Consider the following 20,639-nt stretch of genomic DNA (forward strand, 5'->3'; position numbering starts at 1 on the left):
CTACTATATTCAGGTCCGGAGGAATGGAAAAACTGCTTTACAAAATGCACAGTCCTTCCTTTATCCTCTAGTTTCTTAAACATCTTTTCTACAGAGGGTCAAATCAAATAAAAAAAAAAAAAAAAAAAAAATCTCCAGTGGGGCATTAAGGATTCCTGCTTTTACATGATCTGGCAGTGTCTTTAGTCAGGCATGTTTCCCTAATTCTGATCTTGTAGCTGCTGCTCTCCATTACACACACACAGCATCATCACATTTAATGAAAACATCCTGGTCTTTTACACTCTCGCTTTCTCCTTTAGCTGGTTAAGGAAAAGGCTCCTGACATCTTTCAATTAACAGTCCTGGTAGCAGCGGTGTGGATTTTCTTCCAAATCTTTCAAGAATGTTGCTCTCCCAGCCAGTTTCATGGAATACAGGGATAAAGCCCCAACTATGTTGCAGGTAACAAGTTTTACTAGCAACTTGGGGTAAGGAAGTTGGCTCTAAGTCCCCATATGTGAGATTCCTAGTGGAAGCACTAGGTGCTTACCCAGTTGAGTTCCTACCTGATTGAGCTCACTCTACCATCAATGCATAGGAGCCAAGATGAAAATAGCTTGCAGATGCACACTTCTACTCAGGAGGTAGTGACCATGGCCAAATAGAAGCCACTCCTAAATGGGAAGGATAAGTGGAGGGACACCTCCACACCTCCCAGAAGAGCAAGCTGGCCTGCTTCCTACCACTTGACTCTTGTCAAAGAATGGAGGGCTGATGGCAGGGCTCTATCCTAGCCAGTGAATACCCAGCTGCTGATCAAAGTCCTGGGGATCAAAAAATAATCATGAGCACCTTATCACTGGGAAATGCATTCCTTTTAGAAGCCTTATGCCAGTCCTGCGATTGTTTTTATATAGGAAAAACTGAATGTAAATTACGTGAGAGGGTCTATAAATATAAGTATGACATCAGGAAAGGCAGGACCAGCAATGGATTTAGTAGGCATATAACAGCATCAGGAGACCATAAATTTCATTTTACAGTGGTTGAAAAGGTGGAATGTAATGTTAAAGGGGGATCCTTGGGAACTTGTTGGAAAAATGTGAATTGTTTTGGCAAGTTCACTTTAATTCCTACAGATGGCTGGGGCTGAATTGTCTATAGCCCCTTTATTGAAACTGAAGGCATTAAAAAGATGAGTCCACATGACAGCTTGATTTTATGTTATATGTGATTTCTTATTATGTTTTGTGTATGTATATATTCTATTTTTATGTTTATGTATTGGCTTTTATTGAGACCTGTGTCTTTCCTGGATTGGTAATGTAAAGGCAGGCTGTATGGCTTTAAATAATTTAGTATTCGCTTTTATCAATGGTTTTAATCAGGATCACATGATTGAATTAATGCATTTAAGGTGGGGGGTTGTATAATTGTCTGATGAAGTTCTAACTGTGTAGAACAAAAGCACTTATTTTTTTTATTTATCATTAAAGTTGCTCTTGAGTTTCATGGCTTTGGTGTTGCCCAACCTATTTTCCAAAAAAAAAAAATCAGTCTTTAAACACGCCCAGAATGTCTATAAAAATGCACTAGTAATAAAAAACGTTCTCTGCATTTATTTTCTTGATGTTATTATTTTCACCAAGTTATAATGTTGACTTTCCACTAACTAATAGGGGGGTTTCCAATGGTTTAGTTGATAGGGAGTTTGGTCAACTATACAGACAATTAATGGGGAGGACAGCCCCGCCACATAAGGGGATTTTTTTTTAAATGTCTGCATGTATCGGGAAGCAACCTTTACGAAGTCAACTTTTCCATTTCAGTGTAGAGTACCTTACCTTCAGGATATCTGCATTCATGTTGATCAAGCAACTGAAGTTAAACCACTATGAAAAATGTATTTCCGTTAATAAAACACCTCACAAATGTATCTGGAAAGTAAAGTTGTGTAAGTGAACTTACCATAACATCAGATGTTAGACTCACAAGGACTCTACAATGATCACTAACAACTCCCTTTTGGCCCAGGTAACAGTGGTTCTTCCTTTTGGAACTTGCCAAAGGCAATTACCACAAGCTTTCCAAGATTTGACCTATTTACAAAAGATAGGGGTTACCTGATGAGCCCAAATATGAAACAACCTCAGTTAACTGCTTGGATGATAAGTATTTTAAAACCTTTTACCCACCTCTTTTCTGTAGATGTGCAGGAGGAATTAAAGGGAAAACTGCTACTAGGAAATCATATATTGGCAAATGGAAAAGATTGTATAGTTAGTGCCAAATTAAGAACTAAGGCCCTTTTAAAGATAACGCTCCAAGGAACAACAGTATGGAAGAAAAGACTTGCAGTTTTCCTAATCATATTTTTGTGCTTGCAATTACTAATTTATTGTACAGATAATTTTTTAGTGAAATGCTGAAAGGCAGAGTAAGTTTTGAAAGACCTGTGAATTATGGAAACTGATCACTGGATACCTTAATTGGCACATACTTTCCATCAGTTCGTCCTGAAGAATGAACATTATGGAAGCACTCCTCAATTATGTAAAAGAAAAAACTGCTTTGCAATTGACAGTCATATCTGCCAAACTGTTAACGTAAAGCTTGCCAAACTACAAACTGTCTTACAATTGTTTAACAAATGGTACTTTACCTTATCTTTCACGTTTTGGGGTAGGACAGTTTAACAAATGGTACTCTACCTTATCTTTCACATTTTGGGATAGGACAATGAGGCTTCCCAATACTGACAAAACTTAGCTGCTTTCTATGTGGTCACCAAAATGCATCATCAAAATGATTCAAATATCTTCATCAAGAGAAAGGAGTAACAGACATCCACAGCCTGGTAAGTCTTTCCATTACATACTATCATTGTTTTGAACCTGATCTTTAAGGCTACTATTTCTCTGGTTCTACAGTATTTGCGCACGTTATACTTTGGCCTTTCTTACTCCTCTATCAAGGTTCATTTCTAGGCCATTTCAGCAGGTCTGCCCACTGATCCACCCCTTCCAGTACATTCTGATGTCAAGGTATAGTTTTGAAAGGGCTTCTGCATATATCAGCCACTTAGAAAGTGGTGGCTCCTCTTTAGGTTCTTAATTTTGTTTTTTAAAAGCAAACTCTTGCTGCAATTAAACCAGCTCATCAGGCTGAATTGGGTTGCTTATCATACAAAACAACTTCTCTGCAAGAACAGTGTCTTCAGTTGTAAGCTTTCACGGTAGAGTAAAGTACAGTTTTGTACCTACCATAAATGTAGATGTTCGAGTGTTCACCCTGCTGCAGTTATCACACTTGGGTTATCCTGCCGTCAGGCGGTCCCGCAGTCTGCCCGAATTCCAAAGTCTTGGCCCGGCGTCGGTTGCTGTCGCTTCCTCCCTGACGTCAGTGCGCCAGGGGTATACAAGAGGCATCCGACGGTATATAGAAATAAAAGAAAACCCTTAGGCACAAGCAAATACACCACAGAGGTAGTATAGGATAGAGTGGTAGAGATAAGTTCAGCTAGTTCAGGGAGGGTAACCTGGACTGCAGCAGGGTGAACACTCTAACATCTACATTTATGGTAGGTACAAAACTGTACTATGTTCATCGTGTTGCCCTGCTGCAGTCATCACACTTGGGTTGAATCCCAAAGCTAAGGATGGGAGGTGGAGTCAGACAGGGTTAGAAGAAGCTAGTAAGCCCTGCAAAACTGCAGTGGCAAAACCAGCTCTAGTCTTAGAGTATAGAGGTAAGTGATCGTGTTTGGTGAAAGTGTGCACTGAACTCCCAAGTAGCAGCTTCCAGAATATCCTTGGCTGGCACTCCCCTGAAAAAGGCTGCTGATGTAGCTGCAGCCCTGGTGGAGTGGGACCTAATGTTAGCAGGTACTGGTTTCCCATGATGTGTGTAACAGGAACGTATGCAATGCCCTATCCATTTTGAAATGGTCTGTTTTGAGATAGCTTTTCCTTGTGATCCTGTAGCATAGGCTACAAAAAGCTGGTCAGTTTCTCAGAAAGCCTTAGTTTTATCCAAGTAGTAACGCAATTGCCTGTGAATGTCCAAAGAGTGCAGGAGTCTTTCTCCTTTGTTCTGGGGATTTGGGAAGAAGGTGGGCAAGTGAATGGTTTGGTTTAGGGCCAAACTGGATACCACCTTTGGCATAAAGGAAGGATTTGTTCATAGAGAGACTCTGTCTTGATGAAAAATTATGAAAGGTTCCACTGCCATTAGTGCCTGTAGCTCTGAGACTCTTCTAGCTGAAGTTATTGCTAGTAGTAGGGCAGTTTTCCATGAAAGAAATTTTAAATCAGCAGAAAAAGCTGGTTCAAAGGGCGGTAGTGTAAGCTTTTCCAGAACAAAGTTGAGATCCCAAGTACGTGTTGGAGCTCTCCTTGGCGGTCTTAAGTTCTTAGCCCCTCTGAGGAACTGTCTCAGGAGTGGATGTGAGAATAAAGTAGGATCCGTGCTGTAATGAGCTGAAATTGCTGAGGCGTGGATTTTTAATAGATGAAAAGGAAAGTCCTTTGTGTAACATCTCAGTTAAATATTGTAGAATGATGTTTGGATCAAGGGGGTTTAGGCCTTTAGCCTGGTTCCAGGCGCAAAATCTTTTCCATTTGTCTAAATAGGTTTTCCTGGTGCTGGGTCTCCCGGCCCCCAGAATGACATCCATAACAGCTTTGGATAAAGGTGTTGGCTGGTTGTTTAGGTAATTTGCTATGCAGCCAGGTTTAAAGTCTTGAGCTGGCTGTGTAGAATCTGATGATCTTGCTGGGTGAGCAGGTGAGGAATTTGTGGCAAAATCCATGGTGGGCCTTGGGCCATGTTCCTTAAAATTGTGTACCAATGCTGGCGTGGCCAGTCTGGTGCAACAAGTATCATTTGTGGTCTCTCTAATCTAACTTTCAGCAGTACCTTTGCTAGAAGAGGTAGTGGAGGGAAAGCATACACTGTTAATGTTTTCCAACTGAATGACAGGGCGTCCACTTCCCAAGCTAGTGGATGGAAGGATCCTTGTGCAAAATTTTTGAAGTTGGTGGTTGTGGGGGCTTGCAAACAGATCTATGTCTGGGCGTCCCCAGTTTTGAGCTATCATTGCAAATACTTGTGGATCTAGTTTCCATTCGTGTGGATCCATGATGTTTCTGCTTAGGTCGTCTGCCAATGTGTTTTTCTGTCCTGGCAGGAATTGTGCTTGTAATTGAACCTGGTAAGACAGTGCAGTGTTCCACAAGGTCATTGCTTGCCTGCATAGAGGGTAGGAATGTGTGCCCCCTTGCTTGTTTATGTACCACATGACTGTGGTATTGTCCGTCTGTATTAGTAGTTGTCCTGGGTGTAGAAGGTCCTTGAAAGCTGTTAGGGCATTCTGTACTGCTAGCATTTCTTTTTGATTGATATGCAGATGCCTCTGATCTGTAGTCCATTTGCCCTGAATGCACTGCCCTGCCATGTGTGCTTCCCAGGCATAGTCTGATGCATCTGTTATTATAGTTTGCCTGGCTGTGGGTAAGGTGAAAGGCTGACCCTTGTTGAGGTGACAAGCCTGTGCCCACCATAGAAACTCCTGTTGAAGGCAGGGAATGAGTGGCATCATTGTTTCCAAGCTGTGGCTGTGCTGAGTCCATACACTTTTCAGGTACCATTGTAATTTCCTCATATGCAGTTTTGCAAATGGTATTAGTAGTATGCAAGATGCCGTGAATCCCAAGGCCTGCAGAATTTTTCTTGCAGGGAGTTGGGTCTTTGTTGCCATTATTTTGAAATATTGAAACAGCTGTCGTTGCTTGTCTGGTGTGAGATAAGCCATCTGGGCCATTGTATTCAAGCTGGCACCCAGGAATATTATGTTTTGTGAGGGCACTAGTTTTGATTTCTTTTCGTTTACTGTGTACCCTAGGCAACTTAGAAGGTGTTTGACAAATGCCAGATGCTTTAACAGAATGTCTTTGCTTTCTGTTTGAATAAGGCAGTCATCCAGGTATGGGTATATTTGAATTCCTCTTTGTCTGCAGTATGCAATTACTGGTGCCAGGCATTTTGTGAAGATCCTGGGCGCAGTAGATAAGCCAAAGGGCAGTGCAGAGAATTGATAATGCTTTGAGCCTGCAGTGAAGCGGAGGTATCTTCTGCAATTTTGTCTGATAGGGACATGCAGGTATGCCTCCTTGAGGTCCAAAGTGACTAGCCAAGCATTCTTGCCCAGCATGGGAAGAAGCTGCTGTAGTGTTAGCATCTTGAATTTTGGTACTTGCAGATAGGTGTTCAGAATTGAAAGATCCAGAATGGGTCTCCATGCTTTGTCCTTTCTTGGGACTAGGAAGAGTCTTGAGTAAAATCCTTGTCCTTGCTCCTGTGTAGGTACCTGTTGAATGGCTCTCATGTTCATCAGAGCTGTAATTTGTCTTTGTGCCTCTGCCCATTGATTTGGTGGCAGGTTTGGCATTCCTTTGTTCCTTGGTAAGGTATGAAAGTGAAATCTGTATCCTTGAGAGACAATGTTTAGAACCCATTTGTCTTTTGTGATGATGTGCCAGTTGTCTGCAAAAAATGCTAGTTTTCCTCCCAAGGGAGTTGCCAGGAGAGATTTGCTTGGTAGTTTGAGGATAGAGTCATTGTGTTTGTCTTCTGCTAGCTTGGGGCCTGTCTTCTCCTCCTTTCTGGGTAGCAGAACCCCATTGGCGAGGTTTGAAAGGGCCCTGTGACTGACCTCTGCCCCTTGGGTGTCTGTATTTACCCCCTCTGTGATCTGTCTGAAGCTGGAAAGGACCAGTTTTTTGTTGGCCAATTTCTGCTGAATCGAGGGGGTTGTACCTGCAAAAAATCATTGACCGTTTGCATAGACTTTGCTTTATCCTCCATTTTCTTTAAAACCTCTTCTGCTTTGACATCACATACATCCTGTTGTAAAGGTGCATCCAATAATTTTGCTTTAACATGGTCAGGGAGGGTTTATTCTTTTAACCAAGCATGCCTATGTATGACAGAGCCAGTAACAGCTGCTCTACAAGAAGCTTCCAATGAGTCAAATCCGCATTGTAAAGTATGTTTGCCCACCTGTTCAGCTGCATGCAACAGATCCTGCATTTCTTTGAATTCAGGCAGTTCTGAATGTGTGCTCATTTTTTTGTTTTAACTGAGACATTAGAAATTGTTGATATTTCAACATGTGAAACTAGCAGTTTAATGCTCTCATAGCCATTGTAGCTGAGGTGTATATTTTCTTGCCCCATCTATCTAGGGCTCTGGAATCCCTTTCAGAGGGCACAGGATTTTTAGTCATAGAAGCTTTAGCTCCCTTAGGACCCTGGGAAATGGTTTCTGGGTCAGCTACAGGGCTTTTATAAAGGAATTTGTGAGAGTCAGGTACTCTGTAGTATCTGTCTGGTTTGGCTGGAGCAGGAGGAAGAGAGTCTGGATTTAAACTAGACTCCAAGTAAACATCATCCACAATATCCAGAACAGGAGGGATAGCAAGAGGTCTGTGCTGGGGTAGTAAAAGGATCTCTCGGAGCCTTTTCTTAGAATCCGAGTAATCCTGGCCTTCCCAGTGGAAATGTTCCCTCATGGTATGTAAAGTTTCCCCAAAGGAGTAGTCTTCAGGGGGAGATGCTGAGGGAATAGAGTCTTCAGCATCAGAATCTTCATAAGGTGGAAAAGTGTAATCCTGTTACTCAGAAGAATCTGAGGAGAGTGAAACCTGGTCAGAGGATGCATAATCCTCCTCTTGTCTTTCAGGAGGGGGATGGAAACCCCTGATAAGGGTAATCAAATCTTCAGCCATCTTAAGCACCTGTTTCTTAGGCATGGGGCCTTGAACTGTAGACTGATGTACAGTTTTCTTTGGTTTTAAAGGAGTTTTACGTTTAGCATAAGATTTAATTGTGAGTGTAGTCGGTCTGAAGAAACCGAAGGTGTTTCCATTGCACCGGTGTCTAGTTCTGCTCCGGTGTCGGTAGAAGGCTGCGTAGGCCTAGTAGACTCCGTATGGGAATCCGCAGCTGTCTGGGGTTCCAGCTCTGCGGTCGTCAGGGGCTGCGTAGGCGCCTCACTGAAAACCGGAGAACCGGCGACAGGCCCAGCTGAGGCCTCGGTGTCTGGCTTATTCCTAGGCTGCCTGTCCTTATCCTTGCGTTTTTTTTTTTTATGAGTGGCGGTCGTCGGCTGCTCCGACGGCATGATATAATTAAATTTCCTAACAAAGTAATGCCGTGCGAAGTCAAAACGGCGTTTGATAGTTCGTTTATTAAACCTAGCGCAAAACCGACAACCTGTGACATCGTGGTCTGGGCCTAGGCAAGGAATACAATAGGAATGGAAGTCCTTATGAGGTATTTGCTTCCCACAAGAAATGCATTTGTTAACTTTTTCTGACATTGGACTGAGGCAAGAAAATGTTACCCAACGGGGTACTTAGCTTTATTGAAGACTTCGGACTGAAATTCAAATCGAAAATCTCAGGTGTCGGCTGACCGGCACTTGCGAACTGTTTCGGGCACCGTGCAAGAAAGACTGAAGAAAATGGCGTCGGATGCCTCTTATATACCCCTGGCGCACTGACATCAGGGAGGAAGCGACAGCAACCGATGCCGGACCAAGACTTTGGAATTCGGGCCGACTGCTGGACCACCTGACAGCAGGATATCCCAAGTGTGATGACTGCAGCAGGGTAACACGATGAACATCCTTATTTCTTTTCACTTTTCAAAATATTGGATTTATTTTATAATTGATCAGTTATACCTAAAATGGCATCCATTTACTTAAAGCAAGCTAACCATTTCACAGACTTCTTTCCATAGGAGAAAGGATTCTTCATACTCTGGATATCCACATGAAAATCTTGAAAATTAGCTTGACAGGACTAAGCACCTTCAGAAATTCTAATCAGTTATTCATTTCTTACGAAGGTAAGAAAAACAGCTGGTGTCAAAGCAGACCAATGGTTGTCCCATGCTAGCTCCATTTGTTATTCTCATCATCATAAGCAATTCAAAGCAGGGTCAAGGCACATTGTACTATGGCCTTGGCTTCATCATGGCTTTTTGGAAAGGGTGGACTAAGTATTCGAGAGGCAGCAACTTGGCACTACAAGTTAGATTCCTTTTCAGGTCTAGATCAGGTCTTGCTGTGACAATTCTCCAGAGGCTTCTGGACCATAACATTCTTCCCAAATCTTATAAGCTATGACATTCTACCCATCGAGTTAAGACTACTGTAGCAATGATCAAATGAACACAGTACAGTTGTGCAAGCAAACTTAAAACAATGGTAGATGTCTGAATGATCATTGCTACAGTAGCCATTCCCTCCCTTCATATCTTATTTTTTGTTTGCCAGAGTTGGGACTGACTACTTACCTATCCACTGACATTTTCAGGCCTTCTTTTAGTTGGAAAGTTTCAGACTTCATATCCTTCAGAATGCACATACTAAAACATAGTCTGATTTTCTAGCCACTTTCTAAGTTTATATGAGCAATATTTAAAATCTGTCCCTATTTTTCGAGCCTCTGCCCCCCCCCCCCGGCTTTGTCCATATTTTTTTTATACTAAAAGACAGAGTTTTTTGGGGGAATTAGAGGAAAAGTGTACAGGTTATATGCAAATGATCCAGGAATGTTCTGTAGTAAAATGCAACATATGTACATTACTAGAAATGTATGTCTATGTCTTAGTGATTATTTAATAAAGTTGTTTAAAAATATTGGGGTGAGGTGAGGCTCAGTGACAAACTGCAAGATGATTACTTGGTACACATAGAACACTAGAACTGAAGGAAATATTACAGAAGCAGACAGAGAATATGGGAATACACAGAATAACAGAACATGTAGTGTAAATCAGAAATAAGCAGAGACGGACGAAACAGATAAGTAAAGCATTTAAAACGTTAATGGACTACAGTACAGCAGGGAATGTCTGTGAAATTAGAATGGAATAAGAGACTGCAGAAACAGCTGGCAGTTGAGGAATGGAACAAGATGTGTTCCCAGACACACCACTACAGTTTTAAAAAATTCAGGATATTTCCCAGGAAACGTCTTCACAGATAAAGCTACATCCCTGTTAGAATACAAAAAAGTATGATTACGGGTGAATGAATTATACCGAAGATGTGACAGGGGTAGTGGGCAACATATCTTTTGGAAATGTTCGTTGTTGCAAGATCTTCAATTAGCAAAAAACAACCTTGAGAAAGAATTTGGTTCTTTTGCTAAGTTTGGTTTAATTAAAAAAAATAAATAAATACACAAAGGAACTAATGACACTGACAATGGCAAAAAGCTGATAAGAAAATGGAAGACCAAAGAAGCTGAACTCAGCAAGACTATGCAGGAAATAAAAGAACTTGAATTGAACCAGACCCATAGGAAAACAGAAAGACTTGATAAGTAAGGAAAGTACAAGTGAATTGTGATCATAGTGAGTGATTCTTAAGATAACCTGATTAGCCTAGACTACTAGTGCTGGTAAAGGAAGAAAGACTGAATTCATAAACATACTGGACTAAGTCTGGGTCATAGTGTAAACAGTTTTTCTAATTTTGTTTTCTTTTTGGTTGGAGACTTTTTCTGAAGCATAGTGACATGAGAGCTGCAAAAATTAAAAGGATGACCCCCCCCCTCCTGGCATGTTTAAAGGTCAGTTCCCTGTTCTTTCTCCTATTAAGCTGGTGCACTTGGGCATTCTGAAGCAGTGTAGCAACTGCCTCATGTACACAGACAACCCTATCCTCTCACCTCACAACACTCAGACTTGTGAGAGATGCACTTGCATCAAAAACTATGCACTCTCCAGTCAAGAAAGGTCAACACCTGCACCACACCACATGGAACACACAGCCCCTCCAGAACACCCACTATCACAGCTCTCAAATAAAAACACAAACCACACATCCACCTTCATGGAGACACTTAATAGAAATTTACCCAAACAGCAGAGACCTCCAAGACAGAAACACACTCAACCACCACAACACAGCACAGACCACAGGACACATAGCTCACCCTCCACAGTGTGCCCCTCAACCTAAGCCTTTAAGGCTGAACACCTTGCCCAATACACTAATTATAGGTGACTCAATAGTAAGGCACACAGATGTCCCACTCACTAGATTGAATAAGGAGAAGGTAACAGTCAGCTGTCTATCAGGTGCCAGAATCTGACAACACACACACTCAGGTCACTACACAAGTATGACTCTGTCATTGTCCATGAGGGTGTGAATGACCTGAGATGCAACTCCCTGGACTACATGGAAAAAAAGAGACATGGTGGAGCTCTCGGATTATGTGGCCCAGGCAGGTATGACACTAGCACTGAACAGTATCCTACCGCAGTACAAACAAAAAATGATTGACTTCAACAACTGGCTAAGTTTCTGGTGTCATTCTAAGGGGATCCAGTATCTGTCTGCTTGGGATGACATGACTGACCTTGATGCTTTGCCAGAAATGGCTTGCATCTGTCACCCCTGGGTTTCCGGGTACTTGCTAAGGCTCTTGCCAGCCCTATAGTGCCTTTTTAGGCAGAGTTCCAAAGACCAAATCACCACCGTAACAGCTACAAATAAATGCAATCTGAGGGTCATGCTGCTCAAAGCTAGACGTCTAAATCTCAAGATGGACTCGCTCGAAGCACCCCTCAAAATGGAGAACATCGACATTTGTGCTGTAATGCAGACCTGGTTTAAAGCAGCAGAAAGCATCCCTGCACTATCAGGTTATAACTCATTCCACACCTTTCAGCCCCGAAAAATGGACCGAAGCTCCAAAGGTGGCGGTGTCTCCATATTCATAAAGGATATGCCCACCTCCAGACTAAGTAGCCCAGTATAATGCATCTGAGATACTTCAGGTACAACTAAAACTAGCATTCCTAACCACCCTGAAATCTATCAAGGCCCAACCCAGCACTCTCATACTAGGAGACTTCAACTACCCCTCCATCAACTGGGAAAACTGCTCAAGCAACAATGCACTGACCCAACGCTTCCTGGAATTCATCAATTCCAATGCCCTGGACGAGCTCATTCTTAACCCCACTAGAGGAAGCAACATCCTTAACCTGGTTATTACTAACATGGGCAACTGCTGCTCTACACCAATAGTCAATTCTTCCCTGGTTAGAACCGACCACAAACTAATCACCATGGAAATCACATCTCACCCACACCCCCCACAAAGGTATCCACCATGAAAAACTTCTCCAAAGCTGACTTTGGACTCCTAAAAACAGAAGTGGCTGACGTCATGGTACCCATGCCAATAGAAAATAGACGCATGACTGCCGAATCATACACCAATGCACAGTAGGAACACGTACATCAATGCATGGTACTAGCCATACCCAACAGAACCAAGACACTCTCCTCCAAAAAAATTAAGCCAGTCTGGTGGTCCCCTGCCATTAATAAACTCTACAACAGAAGGAAGAAACTGTTGCAGAAAAAGTTGAAGCCCCAAGACTGGAAAAATTCCATTATTAGCCACAACAAAATGTTGAGATCCCTCAACAAAACCTCCAAAGCCAGCTATGAAGGCAGAATTGCGGCAAGACACTAAAAACCACCACAAAGCCTTCATTAGTTATATCAGGAATCTCCATGGCAATACCCAGATTTGCTCTGAGTTACTGCACAATGGTAACTCCTATACTGAAAAAACAGATATTGCCAACATACTGGCTTAACAGATTCAGTGCCAACTTTACTCCCCCCCCCCCCAAAGGACCAATCTCAATACCCAGGCTCCCTGCATTACTGCAGCACAGGTTAAAGCTGCATTGTCTTAGGCCAAGAATACAGCTTCCATGGGACCTGACAATATCCCTGGCTGCGTTCTACATGAATTACAAAGTGAACTGGCACCACATCTGTGTGCTCTGTTCACTCACAGTCTCACCTCAGGCTTTGTCCCTACTGAATGGCACACTGCTACAATCATCCCTTCTCCATAAAGAAAGAGCGACTACAGACCCTGGAAATGATCGTCCCATTAGCCTGACAAGTCTGATATGCAAGGCTATGGAGTGCATCATCATGGACCTAATTAACAAGGATATAGGGAATCTCCAAACTCTAGATCCCATGCAATTTGGTTTTGTGAAAGGTAGATCACATGCCTGCTCAACCTGGTTGATTTCTCTGAGTCAGTCACCAGGGTGGTGGATGAAGGGAAGACAGTTCATGCAGCCTACCTCGATCTGGTCAAGGTCTTTGATACCATTCCTCACTCAGGAAATATTGATAAACTCACCAAACTAGGCATCAACTCCCATATCGTTAGGTGGGTTGCAAATTGGCTCACAGACAGAACACACAGTGTGAAAGTAGCGGACTCCAAGTCAGACTACTGACCAGTCATGAGTGGAGTCCCACACGGATCAGTCCTGGGTCCTCTCCTGTTTGGCATTTACTTCTCAGAAGTCCAGGCCAACACAGAGGGACTCTGGCTGTCCACATTTGCGGACAACTGCAAGCTGGGGGCATTATTAACTTCCCAAGTGATGCAGACATCCTACAGAAAGGCCTCACTGATATCAAGGACTGGTGTCAAAACCATGGCCTAAAGCTTAATGCCAAAAAATGCGTCATCGTCCCCTTTGGGAAAAACTAATTTCCTAATTTCCCACTAATTACCTCACTGATGGGAGTCCACTGAAGGTTTTATAAGAGATCTGGGGACACAGGTTGACAGCAACCCCTCCTTTGACCACCACATTGCCACTGTGGTCATAAAGTCCTTCTATGTGGCACATCTCATTACCAAGCGTTTTGCATCCAGGAAGAAAGAGGCCATCATTTCTCTCTACTCTTCCCTCATTAGACCAATCAGAGTATAATGCCCCATTTGGCACATACCTCACTAGACACCTGCAACAGCTGGAGAGGCCACAAAAATACCTCACAAAGAGGATCCTAGGCCATAAACATATGCCCTACACAGACAGACCAACTCCAGCTATTCTCTGTCTCATATCGTCTGCTAAGAGGTGACCTTTGCTTGACTTACAAAGCCATGTCTGACCCAGCTATGTTAGAAATGCTACAACTAAAGAAATCCCAATCTCTTCGCACAACACGCGCCAGAGGCCTCAACCTCATTACCACAATCAACAGAACATGCTGGAGGGACAGGTTCATAACCCACAGACTGCCCATGCTCTGGAAGAGACTTCCCATACATGTCAAGCAGAGCACCTCACCAGCCCCCTTCAAGAGACATCTTGATGAGTGGATGGTATATATACAAAGTTCACCCCAGGGATCACTCCAGTGGCTCTACTTGATAGAGGCACTGGGAACTAATGATGGGCGGCACAACGCCAGGGCACTTCTATGGGCTAGGCTTGCAAAGGCCCCAGGGCCATTAGCCTAGTACATACCTATGAACCTATGTCTAGTTGGTGACTGTAGAAATAGTTGAACAAAAATGTTTTACAAAACATAGCACTAATTCCTTCTAAGTTAAGAAAAAATCTTACTCTGTATCCTACATGGGTTATTCCCATACCTCATAATTATCCAGCACTTTGCAGAATGTCTAGAATTTTCATATTTGTGGTTTGTTTCTGTAAAATTTATGGTTTATGCAACATCACTGTCGATTGCAATCACTACATAATGACAGACATTTGAATTCCAAATTTCATTTCATTCAGAAAATGCATGCAAATGCGAAACCAACAGCTCCAATAACTATCTAAGTTTATAAGAGCAATACTTAAAAATATGTCCCTGATTTCAGGCCTTAACACCCTCTTTTTATTTTTTTAGCTTTGTCCGGATTTCTTGCTCTATGAGGTTGAGAGGTATGGTAATTATACACTCCTTATCTAAACTTTCTCCTGCTATCTGCAGTTGAACCATGTTTCTTAATGTTCAATGGCATCACCATTTTAAAGGTAGTTCTACCATGAATTTAAAATTTTACTTATTTTTCTCTCTCCCCCTCTAGGTTCCATCTTGGCAAGCTGGGCTGATACTTCCTACTACACTGTGGTCTCCTGAGTGACTTTTTTTTGCTCCCACAGAACACATTTTCCATGTTCAATTCTTCAACTCTTCAGAACTTGAAGTTGCCAGGGGCCTTGAATGGTAAACTGTTTGGGTTCTGTGTTAGGGCTACGAGGCAAAAAGGCGGGGCTACCCGAGAGTCACAATGGCACTTTTTTTACAATGGCACTTGTTGGAGATTAGTGGCTTACAGAGTAATAACCCAACTACCCTGACTTTTGCACTTGTGTAGGATTGCTATGGTCCTGTGCAAAGGATGTCCTACCTCCCTGAGAGACATTCTCCTATGATCTGCCTCCCTCCACCAGATGTCCCTACTATTGCGGAAACGCACCATGTGTGTGAACTCCGGTCACTCTCCCAGAAGAGTAGCAAGCAGGAGGAACCTCACCACACTTGATTCTTTCATGCAAGTCTCCAACAGTCAAGCCTAGGTTGCCTGGGCTGTAATCAGGGTTTTATTTTTCTATGCCAATAGAAATGGCAAAGTTTTAGAGTTTAAGGACACCTACACAACAAATTCAATATCACATGCCAGTAGTGACGTACACAAAATTCAGGTACATTTTTCCTTATCCCACAGAAGTAGAATGACAAGTTATACACGTAATTATGAAAACGACAGCATTTACTATGCATACAGTGGATATAAAAAGTGTACACATCCATGTTAAAATGCCAGGTTTTTGAGATACAAAAAAATGAGACCACAATAAATCATTTCAAAACTTTTCCCACCTTTAGTGTGACCTATAACCTGAACAATTCAATTGAAAAACAAATATGTTAGGGGGAAAAAATATAAAAAATAAAAACATACAATAAGCTAGTTGCATAAGTGTGCATACCTTTAAACAAATACTTTGTTGAAGCACCTTTTGATTTAATTACAGCACTCAGTCTTCTTGGGTAGGAGTCTATAAGCACGGCGCATCTTGACTTGGCAATACCTGTCCACTCTTCCTTGCAAAAGCATTCCAAATCTGTCAGATTGTGAGGGCATCTCTTGTGCACAGCCCTCTTCAGGTCACCCCACATATTTTCTATTGGATTTAGGTCTGGGCTCTGGCTAGGCCACTCCAAAACTTTAATTTTCTTCTTTTGTTGATTTGGATGCATGCTTAGGGTCATTGTCGTGTTGAAAGGTGAAATTCCTTTTAATCTTCAGCTTTATAGCAAATGCCTGAAGGTTTTGGGCCAAAAGTGACTGGTATTTGGAACTGTTCATAATTCCCTCCACCTTGACTAAAGCCCCAGTTCCAGCTGAAGAAAAGCAACCCTAAAGCACGACACTGCCATCACCATGCTTCACTGTGGGGATGGTGTTCTTTTGGTGATGAGAAGTGTTGTTTTTGCATCAACTGTATCTTTTGGAATTGTGGCCAAAAAGTTCAACCTTGGTCTCATCAGACCATAACACATTTTCCCACAAGCTTCTGGGAGACTTGATGTATGGTTTTGCAAATTTTACTCGGGTCTCGATATTTTTCTGTGTAAGAAAAGGCTTCTATCTTGCAACCCTACCCCATTGTCCAGACAAATTGAGAATACGGGAGATTGTCACATGTAGTACAAAAACAGTACTTGCCAAAAATTCCTGCAGTTCCTTCAGTGTTGCTGTAGGTCTCTTGGCAGCCTCCCTGACCAGTTTTTGTCTCGTCTTTTCATCAATTTTGGAGGGACAACCAGCTCTTTGCAATGTCACTGTTGTTCCATATTTTCTACATTTTTTGATGACAGTCTTCACTGTGTTCCATAGTACATCAATGGTGTGGAATTTTTTTTGTACCCTTCTCCTAACTGATACCTTTCTACAGGGGCACAGGAAAATAATTTTCTTGGGTGGTGAAAGCCAGGGCACCTTTTTGGCTAGGCTTATATAGGCCCTAGGGCCAATAGCCTAGTACCTACCTATGAACCTATAAAAAATAAGATCCCTTTGATGCTTTGTAAGCTCTCTGCAAACCATGGCTTTTGCTGTAGCAGGCAACTGAGTAAATTTCAGGAAAATCCTACTAGGACAGCTGAACTTTATTTGGGGTTAATCAGAGTCTCTAGTTGATGGCAGGTGTGTACCCAAGAAGACTGAATGCTGTAATTAAACCAAAAGGTGCTTCAACAAAGTATTAGTTTAAGGGTGTGCATGCTTATGCAACCAGCTTATTGTACTTTTTTATTTTTTTATATTTTTTCCCCCCTTAACAGATTTGTTTGTTTTTCAGTTGAATTGTATAGGTTATAGGTCTCATTAAAGGTGGGTAAAGTTTTGAAATGATTTATTGTGGTCTCATTTTTTTTATCACAAAAACCTGTCATTTTAACAGGGATGTGTACACGTTTTATATCCACTGTATCTTACAAAGCCAAACTTTGGATTATGCTGACACCTACAGTAACAGCAGACTGTCCAGAAGTCACTATAACATCCTATAAATGAAGGCGAAAAAGTAGAATATGAATTTCTGAAACTTAAATTATACTGCAAAGCCCGTCCCCAAACAAATTGCAATTTTGCTAAAGTGAACGGATTACAGTCCTGCTTTTTGTTTATGCACTGCATTACTGTAACATTAGTGATACAGACTTGAATATATCCTGGCTGAAAAATGTGCTGACATGCTGTCAAGGTCCATAAACTAAATACCAACAAAAACGCTCCAGTTTCAGGCTCAGAAAGCCGATAGCTATATCCACTAGGAATATTGAATCCAGACTCATAAATTATAGAAACTGCCTGTTTATTAATATATTCAAAAACTTTAAGCCGTAAAAAACATACGCTTTTCGTCAGAATACTTCCTACTTCTTCAGAACATTAAGAAAACAATCAAAACAGTGTCTTGCCTCCATCTTCTTCTTCATCTTTCGGCTTTTCCCGGTTAGGGATCGCCACAGCGGATCACCTTGTCCGCTCATGATTGGCAGTGGAGTTTTTTACGGTGTTGAGTTGCCAGCCCAGCGCCCAACCTTCCACAGAAGGCACACACATGCACACACACACACCTAGGGCCAATTTAGAGTGTTCAATCCACCTGCAGCATGTCTTTGGGATGTGGGAGGAAACCGGAGCACCCGGAGGAAACCCACGCGACCACAGGGAGGACATGCAGACTTCGCACAGAAGGCACCCCAGCCGAGGATAGAGCACCAACCAGTGTTTTCCACTTGTCAATATAAGATTTCCTAGTAAAAGGCTTTCTTGATCTTTTAGTGCCTGCTCAAGAACTTTTAGATACCACCAAGCGTCCTGAAGCACAGGGATGAGGCCTTGATCTCACTAACACAGGAGAGACCTGGGATCAGATAGCAAACCAGGAAGAGATGCTGAGGGAGGTTGGGAGCAAGCAGTCAACAACTACAAATAGCATGCTGCTGCAGGGATCCACATGAAGACCAGGAGAAAGGTATCCACCCTTCAAGGATGCCTGGGGGATGATCCATTCACTAATCTGCTCTCACTTTAGTATTCAGGGTGTTACAGGGAATGAATGGGCAATAAGTGTTTTAAAAGTCAGTAAACATAATGGGAAAAATAATCTAGCCAGAAATTTTTTTTTTAGGTAGCTACACAGGTACACTGAAATAATCGTGTTGAATAAAATGCAGCTTAATACAGACATAAGCCCAGCAAAGGCAATAGTCTACTGCATACATTCAACAATTTGTCTAACCATAGCCTACCACATTCTACTACTAAAACAAGGAAACTGTGATGCAGAATGCAACCAAAACAAATAAACCTGCCTAAGACTACTGGGGATCAGCAAAACTGCCACTGTAGCACCCAGGAAGGGAGAAGGAGGAATGAAAGGGTATGGCCTACTCACCTCTCATACGGGATGATGGCACACACTCAAGACACGGAACTAGTGTGATCGCCCCGATGGAAAACAGGGAAGCCAATGCCCATGCTTCCTGGGGTACAGGTGGGACTGCATAGCAGAAATGCCTCTTACAAAAGAGAAGGGGTAGCCTCCACAGTCAATCCATTACACAACTTCCCTCTGTGCTTTGCCAAGTGACTGCAGAGAACTAGGTCCAGCAAGTAACAAAAATACATAAGTAAATAAATAGCAAGCTGAAACACCGCTGATGGATGCTTAAATGATGGCCTTTACCAGTTGACTCTCACCCTGGTGATGGTGAAAGAATGAGTCCATTGGTCAGGAAGGCCCTGATGATCATAAGCAACAGGGAGCAAAAAACTGTCAAAACACTCCTGTGTTATACTATATATATATATATATATATATATATATATATATAAAAAGCAGTTAAACTTTCATTTTAACTTCATCATAAACACCAAAAATGAAAAAAGCAAACTGCATACTTAGTAATACCGAGGCTTGGGAATGGCAGACAAACTATGAAAGCAAAGCAGAATGACCCCACACTCTGACCTCAAAGAAAGGGGTGGCGGTATATTCTCTTTTACAGCTTGGCTTCAACTAGTGGTTGCTGTTCGGTACTGTAATCACATGCACTTTTCCCCTAACACAGAGTCCAGGTATAAAAATAACGATCAGGCTGGGGAGGAGTGGGTTCCTATTCTGATTAACACATGCTCCCATTATAAATTTCTGAACAAATGATCGTTATGGAAGTGTTGGTGAATACTTCATATATTGATAATGCCTGACTGATCTGTTCCAGTAACAGAAGGCAACATGGGTAGAATTGCAACTTTAAATATTTTCTAATCAGGTCACAGTGGTACGCGCTAAAGACACTACCACAGCACATAAATATTGCATGCCATGGCGGAGTCTGAAAACTGTACATATAGAATACTTCACTTCCCACTTTGCAAACAAAGAATGAAGAAAGCGCACAAAAACAGATTAAAAAGACCTCATTGTAGGCATGCTGTAAAGAAATGTACTTTTGATAAATGAAAATAACCAAACAAAAAAGGAATATACTTTGGCAACATCTTTAAAACAAACAAGATAATTCAGAAATTTAAGAAATTGAAACTTAAAATTACACCAAACAAGAAAAGTAGAAAGCATTTACCTCAGGATGAAAAAAGATTTCAGGTCCCAGGAATCTTTCATATCCTACATCAATCGTGAACTCTTTCTTAGAAATTGCGTTGACACCAGTGTACTGTTTGATCCACTTTGCTCCATCAGTATCGTACTTACTAAATTCTTTTACTAAATCTGGACAAACATAACTAAAGCGCTCCTGCAATTGAAATACATACAACAGCTTCAGAAAAAGATTCACTTTACTGCAACATTTAACACTTAAGCTTCAAAACGGGTAGGCACACCAATTACTACACTGAAACCTGGCACAAAACACTAAACACTCTAATTAATGTTGCTGTCACTTCAGACAACAGTAAGACGAGAGCTCAAACTAATCAAAAAAAATGCTTCACAGGAGTGCTTCAGAAAAGATGTTTTCAAAAAATTCTAAGATCTGCCCCCCCATAATCCTGTTATGTCTCATGCTTTGAAACAAACTGTCAAAAAGACCTACACTACCCAAATTCAAGAAAAGCACTTGCAAATAAATAAAATGACAGTCTAACTACTCCACGGAACAAACATCTCCCCAGCACTTTAGCATAATTTTTTTATTAATCTTGCTAACAAGACTCTAGCTTTAACATTTATAACTAT

General features: G+C 41.8%; 1 protein-coding gene across 1 annotated transcript in view; it reads right to left on the bottom strand.

Moving 5' to 3' along the window:
• The window catches only part of ACTR3 (actin related protein 3), an 859,006-nt gene that overhangs the window by 249,784 nt on the left and 588,583 nt on the right, over nucleotides 1-20,639 (bottom strand). Inside the window, exon 8 of the mRNA XM_044074929.1 lies at nucleotides 20,023-20,196. Coding sequence (XP_043930864.1) covers nucleotides 20,023-20,196 — 174 coding nt within the window. The remainder of the gene's footprint in view (nucleotides 1-20,022; nucleotides 20,197-20,639) is intronic.

The sequence above is a fragment of the Protopterus annectens genome, chromosome 6.part0 (assembly GCF_019279795.1).
Source record: "Protopterus annectens isolate FY-2018-M chromosome 6.part0, PAN1.0, whole genome shotgun sequence".
In the NCBI taxonomy this organism is placed as follows: Eukaryota; Metazoa; Chordata; order Ceratodontiformes; family Protopteridae; genus Protopterus; species Protopterus annectens.